The sequence below is a fragment of the Procambarus clarkii genome, chromosome 50 (genome assembly GCF_040958095.1).
Source record: "Procambarus clarkii isolate CNS0578487 chromosome 50, FALCON_Pclarkii_2.0, whole genome shotgun sequence".
NCBI classification, from domain to species: domain Eukaryota; kingdom Metazoa; phylum Arthropoda; class Malacostraca; order Decapoda; family Cambaridae; genus Procambarus; species Procambarus clarkii.
Window position 1 is genome coordinate 5,737,408 of NC_091199.1, and position 13,040 is coordinate 5,750,447.

The following is a 13,040-nucleotide window of genomic DNA, read 5'->3' on the forward strand; positions in this document are numbered from 1 at the left end:
CTCAGCACGCAGTAAATGTAACTAGTGCTATAACTACCCGTAGTGTTACGGCTTCATTATTTTATCATCATGCATCACGTTCTTGTGAGTCTATTGTCTAGTGTTTAATAATTAAATACGCCTATCACAGTTGGTTCCCATGGACAGGGGGAAGGAGCATCAGTAGTATTAGCAGCAGCAACAGGAGCAACAATCTGGGCAACTATCGGAGCAGCAGGAACTGGACCAGCAGGAACTGGACCAGCAACACGAACAGCAGCAGGATCAGCAGGAGCAGCAAAATTAACAATATAAGCACAAGAACTAACCACTACATCATCGCCGAGATTAAAAGACCACCATTATAAGTAAGGCATCACCACCATCACCAAAAGTAACTGTAGTAACAGACCTACCACAACCATAACAAACCAAACGAGCTTCAGTCGAGGCGTGCCCTTGCCTCCATCCCTAGGTGTTTACCCAGGTCTTGGACCAGCTGCCTACCCGACCACCCACCCCTACCCAACTCAACTGCTTAATAATGTTGCACGCCAGATTGGCAGTTTTACATCCAACCAACCACTCGTGCACATTTCATGCAGGTCGGCGTTCAATCCCCGACCGTCCAAGTGGTTGGGGGCCATTCCCCCCCCCCCCTGTTTCATCCCAAATCCTTATCCTGACCCCTTCCAAGTGCTATAAAGTCGTAATGGCTTGGCGCTTTCTCCTGCTAATTAAAAAATCCTCGTGCAAGTTAAACCCAGCCTTAACAATTTGAGGGCAGATTGCCTGCGGTCGAACACGGGCGAGAATACAAATGGAAGACTTTTAAGGACAGGGAACCAATATTACAAATGTCACATTAGTATTAAACGTATGTTGTGTTGTAAAGAGGTGAGGGTGTGTGTGAAGCAGAGGCATGGCATAATCGCATCAGTGAATTGGGAACTTGTAAAGGAGTAACGGGGCGTGGCGAGGTGAGCACCCAGCTGAGGGCTGAGACAACACAGGTGAACCCAAACAAAGGCATCCAGGTGCCTGCTGCCCACTGTCTTCCGCTCCCACAACAAAAGGAAGCTTACACCTGCACCCCGCGCAACACACACAGCTTACTGCTACACCATAATTGTGTATTAGAACAGCAACACTTAAGAGACTAGTGACAGGAAACCAGCACCCGTGCTGCAAGTATTCAGGTGCCGAGAGTCGGTTTAGAGCTGGTATCGGTACTATTCTCACCTTCCACCACTGACTCTTGTAACACCACTCAGTGTAGGTGTTGTCATCGGACAGATGTATCCAGAGCAGCATCCTTTTCGTCTTCTCCAACTGCCAGCGCTCACGGTCCTCTGGGGCCTTGCTGCGCCTCATCTTGGCCAGCTGCTCCCATAGCAGACAATCACTATCTTTGTAGGATTCCATGCGAGAGGCCGGCAGCTTGCCGCTAGATAACACACTCCCCACGTACTCCCCAATGTCCCACTGTTTCTCTGCCCTGTCCTGATACTCGGAACCAGACTTGTCTTCGGCAAAGATGACGCTCTCTAAGTCTGACCAAGTGGCACTCAAATCGGCCAATTGTTTTCGCATATCAAATCGTACAGAACGTTTAGGGAAATCACCACTCTGCAGCATGGGTTCATTGGTGGGACTGGGGGAGACAGAGGCACTGACCTGAGCAACAGGTGTGGGCACGGAGTCCGGACCTCCTGGGTCCGAGTACAGGTTCTTGTTCTTGGAGATGTGTTCGTGGACAAACTTAGCCAAGTCGGCTAAATCAAAGCTGTAGTCCTCCTCTTGGGCTAGTTGGTGGTCCATGAGGTGATCAAAGGCCAAGATAGAGTGGTTGAAGTTTTCTCTTGGTAGCGTGGAGGCTGGTGTGTAGTCCGGTGTTGGCACCCAAACATGCTCAACGCCTCCGTCTGCTCTTGTTAACCTTATTACCTCTCTCTCCTTTTCGTTTTTTTCTTGTTTCTCATCCTTCGTATCTTTTGTGACATCGCCCTTTCCTGGAAAGAACTTTCCACATTCATCTGTTCCTCCAGCCTCACTCTTACTCATCACAGTCTCAATGCTCTGGCGACGTCTCTTGTGCAGAGAGCCAAATATCTTGTTCATGTGAGGAGCCAGCTGCTCCCGCTTCAGTGCCACGGAATTGGAGTCACTGGAAATGGTGGCTATCAGAGGCACCTTGCTGATGACTGTGCCCTTAACCTCGGATAACTTCTCGGTAGTGGCATCTTCAGAACCTTCACTCTCATCATCAGGGTTAAACTTATGTTTCAATTTAAGCTTCAGTTCACGAATCATCATATCATTATTATTCCCCAAGATTGACACCCCTAGTTTTTGCACTCTCTTGATCTTGGCCGTCGATGTACCCTCCATTACTTCATCTTCAGTGTTCTCAGTCTTTCTCTGGGATGTGAAAGAATCTGCAGAAGACTCCTCTTTTGCTGAAACTTCCTCTTGAGGATCAATTTTCAATTGCTCCCGGGTAACCTGAAAAATTTCCTCACGAATCTCATTATGTGTGCCATAGATCTCGCTATCATTCTCATATGAGTGGACTTCCCGTGACTCAGTGGAAGAAACAGTATTATGGAAATAGAGACGATCCTCCTCGTGTACTGTGGTAGGCAGTAGGCTACTATGGAAGGTCAGGTTCTGGTGGCTATCATCAAGCTCTTGAGGCAATACCTTACGCTCCAGGGTGCCTTTAAACATTTCTTCTGTAAGTTCCACTACCCTGCCTTTACGGATAATGACAGGCGGATCAACCGCGCTATCGCTGTTGCTTCTACTAACGAAAGCGCCGTTCATAGAGTGGAAGAGGCGAGAGTTTCGCACACCATATATGGGTTCCCCGTGACGTGAACCGTAAAGCTGTAGCTCGCCATCGTCCAATGTTCCTTCTGTGACGGGTGACTTGATGGACACTGTGGAAGATATGCATGAACGGGAGGCAAGGGACTCAATGCTTTGGTACACATGGTGCTTCAGCAGCACCACTGACGGATTATTTTGGCTACGCTGTACAAGGCTTCCACTAGAATCACACACGTCATACATGTCCTCCTCTGTCTCCTGGTAATCCTGTGTTGTGGTACTTGCACTTCCACCTCCATCACCCCCCTCATGGTCACTTGGGGCTCTAAACTGACGTCGCTGGTAGGCACGAAAAAGCTGCCGACCATCTATCTCTTCGTCGGTGTAATCAATGGGACTGGTCACACTCACATGTGCCAATTGGAGGTCAGTCAGTGAAGGGGGTGATGATACTGGGTTTCCAATATTATGAACATCTGTTACAGCTTCTGTAACAGATGCCTGAAGAGACGTCCCTCCCTCAGGAGACCCTTCAGCTTGTGTGTGTTCGACTTTGTCAATGCTTTGGTAAAGGTGTTTCCTGCGCATATTTCCAACTACCCGCGGGCCAAGAGTCACCGAGCCCACTTCAGCCTGGGCCTCCAGAGTGACAGCATATCTCTGCATGGCCGCTTTCTCCTCTTCAACAGCCTCCATGTAGTCCCACGATGTGTCCGAGTCTAGGTATGGCTGCGTGCTCAGACTTACAGACTTGTTTTCAATCAGTTCGCTAGTGTCGGATTCATTGCCTTGATTTACAACAAACTTGTGCTGAAATGAATTCTTTTTCTTCTTTTTGTCGTCGAGGTCAGTGGCGTCGCCCATCTCCGTTAGGTTGCCTTTGAAGATTACGCTCTCTTGACTGGTTACGCTGTCCGTCTCGGAGTCGACTGTATCGTGGCTGGTTGTGGTGCCGCCATGGTACAGTGCTTCGTTGTGATCTGGGTGATAATCGTACATCGAGTCTTCTTCGCTGGGCAACCTCTTGCCGGACAGCCTGTGAAAATCCATCTGGAATGACTCGTACCCATTCACGTCTTTCTGAGACTGCTGCGAGTCCAGTCCTCGCTGCAGCTCCATCACCACGGGTACTTTGAGTGACTCTTTTGGGGTATCTTTTCCAGATACCACGAAATTGGGATTTTCTTGATTGCAGAGAAGAATTGGAGATTTTATATTTTCCTTGGAACCAAACCTTATAAACCCCAAACCCATCAAGCCATTGTATATCTTCTGTTTAAGAGGCAGCTTGGTTTGTTCTTTGTTTGACTGAGAGCGTCCCTGATGATTTTGGTTACCAGCACTCCAAGGCCATGGGTGTTGCTTTAGGTTGAGTGGGTTCTCTTTCGATATGTTTTGAATATCATTTACTGGATGTTCCTGCAATTCGTCGTCTGTGTCATAGATGGGTAATTCTTGCTCACTCTCAGCTATTGGTGTTGAAGGAGCTGGTGTAGGAATGGGCGTTTCCTCGTCGTCGTCATTATCTCCCTCCTCCTCCTCCTCCTCCTCTTTTAATTCACAGTTCAGTTTTTCCCCTTCTAGTTGAAGAGCATCATCAAAAAACTTCATGGCACTCAGGGCAGGATCATCAGTATCATAGTTCTGCTCAAGGGCTTTGTCCAGTAGGCTGTCAGTGCTAATGGTGTTGCTCAGTGCACTAGACACAGTTCCTTCATCCGATGCCTCTTGAATGGCTGGAACCTTGGGCTCAAAAATAAGTGAGTCAATGCTACCGAATGTATCATAATCAGTGTTTTCCTTGCTTCCCAGTTTTGAACTCTTGGCGCTTTCTTCCATAGGGACATAGATATGACCCAGGTTGATGTTGCTCAGAGTTTCCCAGTCCTGTGCCATAGCCTCCTTCAGCCGCTCACGAATCTCATGATTTCTCTCTTCTTCATCCTCAAAGTTGTCAAGATCAAGATGGTGCTTTATGTGCTCAGTGATGGCTTGTACCACTTTAATTCTTGTTGTGGTATTAATCTGATTTTGCCCATCAAGTATTTCACGCACACGCCGCTGCAACTCCAGGTCACCACCGCCTCCAGTTTTCTGGCGAGCTTTACTGATAGACGCCAATGTGTTGGAGCCTGCCCGTAGAGAAGCGCGAGCCACACGTGCCAGGGATTCATATACATCTTCACTCTCACTAAGACTCCATGCATCGATAGGAAGATATTTACCTCTGCCCTCGGAGGGTTGGTGCTCCTTCACTTGTGCCAGTTTTTGGAGGCGTTTTTTCTGCTCTTCTAAAGTGCGACTGACGAGATAATCTCGTCGTCTCACAACACTCGGCCCCTTAATAGGCTCATAGATTTTCTCAAACTCTCCGTTGGACCAGGAATCTTGGGAGAGAAGAGATTGATCTCCAGGTGAGGAGGGCCTATGGGGACTGATGTGCTCTTTATGTCTTTTGTCTCCAGTCTGCTTGGCGCCGCACTGGCACTCGGCCTCAGAAGCAGAGATGTTGTCGGTGCCACACTGCTCGCAAGAAACACAAGAACACACGTCCCAGTTGGAGTCGGCTGTGTTAGCTGGTGAGAGGCCACGCTCATCTTCACTCTCACACATCTCTTTCAGGCGAGTCAAGATCTCAGACCGCGATAAGTAGTTGTCTTTGTTACTATTTTGATGCATAATCTCCCTAGTCGTGGTGACCTCCGGGCGGGTGGTATACGTTGGGTCCACTTTAGACAATATCTCTGAACGGAGATATAGACGGGATCATCGTGCTGACCTGGCACCGACCTCCAGGACTGGTTGTCCTCATCCATCAATAATTTGTTGTGTCTGGCCAGAGAGTTCTGCAGATTATGAATGTTTTTGTACAGTTCAGACCGGGTCACATAATCAGTCTCCCCAAACTCTGTGTCAGTGTCACTGTGCAAGGTCTGGCAATCTGGATGCTGGACGGAATGAATCTCTGCTACCACTTGATGCTGGTGTGAGGTGGTCGGCTGCTTGGCACATTTGACCTTGTTGTAGCTCTGTGTGAAGTGTACTGGATGTTCTCGCAAGTGGTCAATCTCTTTGAGAATTTCCTTCCTGCTCATGTGTTTCATCTGCAACCTCATCCTTTCACTGTTGATGTTGTACAGTAACTCCTCCTTGGTCATCTTTTGCCAGGCCTCCCTGCGAACCCTGTATGGATAGGCTCGTATATCTTGGCGAAGTTCTCTTCAAGGTCAGTCCAGGAGTCTGCATCTGAGTGGTCAAAGTGATTGTGTGTGACCTCTTCAGCTTCATGGCGCATCACTCTCCTCATCATCAGTTTACGGGATTCATAAACACTTTCCGCCTCAGACTCTGAGTGGTGTTCATTAGTGAAGGCATCCTTAGCCTCAGAACTCCAACCTGCCTGCTCTCGAGATGAGCTTGCCACCTCCCGTGTCTCATCTCCCTCCTCTACAGTGATCTTCGTGTCATGAACAGCATCCTCCTGGTGTGTCGGCAGTGTGATTGGCATGCGACAGTTTGGTATGGCACTTTCGGACTGAGCAGGAGTTGTGTCATTACCCTTATCATCACCTTCCTCCTCATCCTTCAATTTAGAGTTGGCCTCCAGCTCGGCTATCTTCTTCCTCACGCTACCCCGGAAGGCCCGCATCTTTATGGCCGAGGTGAATTTACACACCCCTGATATATCTTTGCCCTGGCTAACTTGTTCTCTGGCTGGAGGACTCGTCGGCCTTTTAAACCCTGCCGAGGAAGAACTCACGGTCCCCCTCGAAGGACTCTTCCTTAAGAAGTCTCGCATTATAAACGAATCAATCTCAATAGCTTATATGTAACAATCACACAAACACACACCCCTCCTTTGTTTCATGTTGTCACAGATTACACCACTCAGAAACACTATCACCACTTCCAAGTTAGCAGCAGTTAATGACACAGACTTCAGAAGGCAGGAAAAGATTCCAAGTAATTCCTTGTAGGCTCTAGGCGTGCTTTAAACAGATGTGTACACTTTTTGTCGGCTTCACTGTACATTTATCACAGCCAGGGGAGTACGTATGTACACATAACTGAGGAGGTGTGTCACTATATACAAGTGTGGGTGTGAGGGCCGGCACCAGCGCCGGCAGGCTAAGGGGGAGGGGCCCACCAGGGCGGGAGCAGTGTTCCCCTAGACACGGTAGCGGTAACACGCGCGCGCCACGCTCACCGCCCTCATACTGAGCTGTCTACCTCGTCTCCACCCAGGCCGCCCCGCCCAACATCTCACCCCCCGACACCCACCCAATCCCCGACCACGTTATATGTGAACCCTGTGGAACACTTTTCTTGTAATTTACTGATCCAGCACTTGAGAGTGAGCTTGCATCATGACTAAGTCAAACCATCGATTTATTGGTCCGTTAATATAACTAACATTCCCCCACGAACATAGGAAACTCACCCCACACACACGTTGGTACGACACCCCTATCCAACCCCCCAGTCCCCCAAGCTATATAAACTGGTACATTTATATAGCCAGGCTATAAGTGAACCCATCCACCTTGCGGCCCACCAGACGCCTCAGGGTGGGCGTTGAGCGAGGACACCTGCTCGCGCTACCCGCTATACGATAAACGTTAGCAATATAATTACCACTAGAGAAATCACTGACACAGTTGCTTCCCACCCTCGAGAAATCTTGGCGGGAGAAACTTGCCGACGCAGGAACACCACATTAAACACTGATGGCAACTCTTTAATGGCAGCTATACTCACCCACACCACAAAAATATCTATGGACAGTTGGACGCTCATGCATGCATCACGTTACTTACTCATTTCGGGACCAATTTAAATTGGAAGCATAAAATCCTATTAACCCTCGCTCTGCCCTGTTTATTTCCTGTTAACTTCACCTAGTCATTCCTGCTTGTCTTATCTGGGGATTAATTTCTGCATGAAGGCCCTTCAGGTAGGAGTGAAGTACACAGTAAGGTGTAAGAGCGGAGGTGACAGCCACACAAGCACGCCACCATAAACACGGCAGTACAACAGGTTATCTTGCGATGATTTCGGGGCTTTTTAGTGTCCCCGCGGCCCGGTCCTCGACCAGGCCTCCACCCCCAGGAAGCAGCCCGTGACAGTTGACTAACACCCAGGTACCTAGTTTACTGCTAGGTAACAGGGGCATAGGGTGAAAGAAACTCTGCCCAATGTTTCTCGCCGGCGCCTGGGATCGAACCCAGCGCCACAGGATCACAAGTCCAGCGTGCTGTCCGCTCGGCCGACCGGCCCGACCGGCTCCCAGGTAGGTCAGGAGTGGGCAAGTTCCAGCAGGGAGCGCAAAGGGGGGGGGGCACAGTCCCCCCACCTCAGGCCCAGAGGGGGCCCCACAGCTGAGTGGACAACACTTCGGTTTCGTAGTCCTGGATTTTCGGGTTCGATCCCCGGGGTAGGCGGAAACAAAATGGGCAGTTTTCACCCTGTTCACCTAGCAGTAAATAGGTACCTGGGAGTTAGACAGCTGCTACGGACTGCTTCCTGGGGGGGGGGTAACAAAAAGGAGGCCTGGTCGAGGACCGGGCCGCGGGGACGCTAAGCCCCGAAATCATCTCAAGATAACCCCAACACTCCTGCCACACCTCCGCTACATCTCCCTCTCCCCATACTTTACCTGTAGTCAATTCCGACAGTACTCATAACTGTCAAGGCCCGGACGGGGGCTAGGGTTGACTAGTAATAATTTAATCGGTAAGGTCCCAAATCTACACAGTAAAATAACAACGTCAGTACTGGAGTGAACGACATGGAAGAAAATGCAGAATAGAACCAGTGAAGAGCAGAGGTGCCATAGGCACAATCAGAGAACACTGTATAAACATCAGAGGTCCGGGGTTGTTCAACGTCCTCCCAGCAAGCATAAGAAATATGCCGGAACAACTGTGGACATTTTCAAGAGGAAACTAGATTGTTTCCTTCAATGAGTGCCGGACCAACCGGGCTGTGGTGGGTATGTGGGCCTGCGGGCCGCTCCAAGCAACAGCCTGGTGGACCAAACTCTCACAAGTCAAGTAGTAGGGGAGTAGAAGAACTCCCAGAACCCCATCAACCAGGTAAGGATGTTGCTTGCACCGACCTGCAGACCCACATATGCTTTACAATCAGGCTGATTGCCCATTTTTGTAGGAATTCGTTCAATTTTGTTCATTTCTACTTGTGTTCCGATCATATTTCTTTTACTTAGATGCAGAAAGACTAAGAGACGTGGATCTCTGATATTCTTCATAGTGTTATCTGATTGTGCCTATTTATCTGATTATCACATTTTTCGCTCCAGTAGATTACTTTATTGTATAGGCTTGAAACCTGGCCTTCCAGTATCTTCACGAATATACCAAGTGATACCTCTCTGTTCTCCTTTCCAAAGAGAACATTTTGAGTGTTCTGAGACAACCCCAGCATAATTTAGGTGCTGCATTGCGTGTCTGCATACAGTACATGATCTATGAATTTGAAAACACGGAGCACTATGGTGGCATCTCCGTTTGAAAGTTGTCATAACCCACCTTATCATTTCCCTGGCTGGTGCTACCTTTGTTTAGACTCTCAAAACGTTCCCACATTAACACCCAGAACATTTACATATCATTTCCTTCTATGACACCTGCTTCTCTTATTATACGCTTCGTTATACGCTTGTTATACGTTATCCTGATACGCTTCTCCCCGTCCCAGCCTCGACTCTTCCTCTAACCTGCCAAAGGTAATATATAAATCAGAATGGAGAAATGTCAAAAGGTGAGTCCGGCAAGAGTGGGTGCTAGGCCCAGTGCAAGTCTTATTACAAGGGAGACAGATGACGTATTGACCACTCTTGTATCACTATTGGCAGATGATGTAGAGTGCACGTGGAGAAGACCAGGACGTGGACAGCAGGCCACCAACACAACACTTGCACAATAACGAGAGTGCGGGAGGACAAATGGTTACTGGATTCAGTACACAGTAATACAAAGTGGTGAGAATACGATTATGTGATATTGAACCTGAGGAACAATGCATACGGGGTCAATAGCCATGAGCCTATCATGGGAAGCCTACAGTCAACAGCACAAGGAAAGTTGTCTCGCGTCGTCATAACCTTCAGGAACCAAGACACCATCACTTGGACACACTATATACAACTTATAACCCAGCTGCTATAAAGTATCAAGCACCAACTTCCAGTCAACACTTCAATAAAGATAAAAGCACATTGGTTACGTACAATTGGCTAGTCCCCGAATTGAAAGATTTTAGGTATAAGAACATATTGGCGGAGCTGAATCTTTTGTCAATTTAAGAAAGGAAACCGGTGAGACATGATCCTGACATACAAAATAATTAAGGGTATCGACATAGCAGCCACGGGCAAATTATAAGTCGAGCAACAATAACAGAATATACAAAGAGTGAAAGTTATAGAGGCAGACGAGCCACAGGGATGAAGATCATCTTGAAGATGAGGACAGTCGAGGTGACTGACTACGAGGAGAAACTGTACACGCCACATTACCCATAGTTTAACATGTATGTAGGACATGGTCCACAGCGCCGCCACCTTCACCTACCACCACCCCTCCTCCTCCTCTCCCAACACTTGACGCAACTTACCAAACCTCTCCGACGGCTGCTTTCTCCTCGGAGTTTTTTTTATAACGTCACGCATTAATAACCGCAGAGAAACTCAGTTAGCCAAAATAACCGTCGTGGTGACAAGAGCGGAGACGTGTTCCGTCGCTCTCCTCCGTCCTCCTAAGGTTTCCCAACGTCTAGAAAACGGTCAGTTTAAAGTGTCCTCTCCTAACCTACTAGAGGACTCAACACAGAAAACGGAACAGTACGTCACTTTCGCCAGCCGCTTCTATTTTCTAGTACGACAGTTTTTGGTCGTATGTTACGCATATGAGCGAAAAGCGACGTTCTTTATAGGAGGACAAGTTGGACGAGCACTCTCCAACACCAGCAGTCAACCCCGCCTCCGCACTCGATTGATCGATTAAGATTTATGCCACCCAAGAGAATCCGCACTCTCACTCTCCCTCTCCTTGCTTATATATGCACTCCTGCTGCCTTTTCTCCAGGTTACCATCAGATACTTCAGAGAACCAATGACACCAGCAGCCTGCTTTCTGACCAGGCCTCCAGTCTGATGGTCTGACCAATCATACTATCAGCCGCTGCTGTGCGTAGCTTGACGAATGTATCGCAGCTCCACTCATTCATTAGGTGACCTATGCAAGTCGTCCAATAAGGTTTCTAAAGGTTACTGCTAGGCTTAGGCTCGGCAGCAATCACCTTTGGGCGGTGAACGGCGCACCAAGTGTGCAGGTTCGAATCCTCCTCATGGCTCCTACGGATTTTCTCACCAATACATCACGTTAATGTGATTTCATTGTGCTTTACATCTGGGAGTTTGCACCACCTGCTGCCGTAGACAAGTGTAAACTTTGTCAGCACAACTTGACAGACTTTGCCACACTATATATCCCAAGTCCTATTGTTAACTTCTCCACTTGTATTTTACTTGACACATTACATTACCCTGTATACAACAGGGTAACACTACAACAGGAGTGTACAACACTATCAACAACAGCAACATTTACACATAATGGCAACACTCAATACTTTGACTAACTTCACATTTTAATACAAAAAAATGTTTGTCTGGGGCTGAGCTGCTCAGTTGTACACTCCCTCTCGTCCTTCCCCTAACACACAGCATGTCTACCGCAGCCCACCAAACCGTCAACATTGTGGGCGTTCAGGGAAAATTAATGCACAGTAAAAATATCGTTTCTTAAGCATCTGGTCTCGAGAAACTAGGTTAGGCAAAACTTTTATTTTTTTACTTGGATTGTGTTCTGTGAGTAGTTCTACTCCCCAAGCGAGACACGGGGCCAAGCTTGACTGGGAGAGCTTGGTCCACCAGCTTGGAGTGGCCCGGAGGCCCACATATCCACCACAGCCCGGTTGGTCCGGCATTTCTTGCAGAAAACCGTCCAGTTTTTTCTTAAAGACTTCCGCCTTTATTCGAGCAATATCTCTTCTACTTGCTGGGAAGACATTGAACAACCGCGGACCTCTGATGTTAAGACAGTGTTCTGTGGTTGAGTCTATGGCAACTCAACGAGTGTCTAATCTTTAAAAATGTGTATTACACCCATTATCATACGGTATTACGAGTTGGCAACAAGGATAAACAATAATATAATTAAAATGTACGAGTTTAATCTTCAGTTATAATGCGATAGGTATAGTAAAGAGTGCAGGGCGGGCCCGATTATTAGCTAATAAATCAGCCAACAATGAACTGAATTACACGAGCAGCCTTTCCCGCTGTCCCGCTCAGTGTTGAAAAACCTGTCAGTATTGTGTGATTATGTTTTTACTCTTCACATTGTATTTTATTAAGCCTAAATATAGCAGTCAGTTTAAAGGTGAAGGTTAGACCTTTGGTGGGAGGGGGGGGGGGGGAGAGTGGTTGGTGGGAGGGGGGGAGAGTGGTGGGTGGGAGGGGGGGGGAGAGTGGTGGGTGGGAGGGGGGGGGGGGAAGAGTGGTTGGTGGGTGGGAGGGGGGGGAAGAGTGGTTGGTGGGAGGGGGGGGGGGGAGAGTGGTGGGTGGGAGGGGGGGGGGAAGAGTGGTTGGTGGGTGGGAGGGGGGGGGGGGAAGAGTGGTTGGTGGGTGGGAGGGGGGGGGAAGAGTGGTTGGTGGGTGGGAGGGGGGGGGAAGAGTGGTTGGTGGGTGGGAGGGGGGGGGAAGAGTGGTTGGTGGGTGGGAGGGGGGGGGGGAGAGTGGTGGGTGGGAGGGGGGGAGAGTGGTGGGTGGGAGGGGGGGAGAGTGGTGGGTGGGAGGGGGGAGAGAGTGGTGGGTGGGAGGGGGGGAGAGAGTGGGTGGGAGGGGGGGGAGAGTGGTGGGTGGGGGGGGAGAGTGGTGGGTGGGAGGGGGGGGGAGAGTGGTGGGTGGGAGGGGGGGGGGGGGAGAGTGGTGGGTGGGAGGGGGGGGGGGGGGGGGAAGGTGGTGGGGGGGAGGGGGGGGGGGGGGAAAGTGGTTGGTGGAGGGGGGGGGAAGAGTGGTTGGTGGGAGGGGGGGGGGAGAGTGGTTGGTGGGGGAGGGGGGGGGGGGGGGAAGAGGGGGTGGGGGGAGGGGGGGGGGGAGAGTGGGTTGGTGGGGGGGGGGGGGGAAGAGTGGTGGTGGGAGGGGG

The 13,040-nt window shown here is 49.4% G+C and overlaps 2 protein-coding genes across 2 annotated transcripts in view; both read right to left on the bottom strand.

Annotated features, from left to right (window-relative positions):
• Positions 1–13,040, bottom strand: part of LOC123749571 (sushi, von Willebrand factor type A, EGF and pentraxin domain-containing protein 1) — a 177,956-nt gene that overhangs the window by 78,226 nt on the left and 86,690 nt on the right. The window lies entirely within an intron of this gene.
• LOC138351587 (uncharacterized) lies at positions 717–7,072 on the bottom strand. Its single transcript, XM_069303389.1, is given in 3 exon segments — positions 717–5,564; positions 5,567–6,004; positions 6,007–7,072. Coding segments are annotated over 3 exon segments (5,691 nt in total). The 5' UTR covers positions 6,611–7,072; the 3' UTR covers positions 717–915.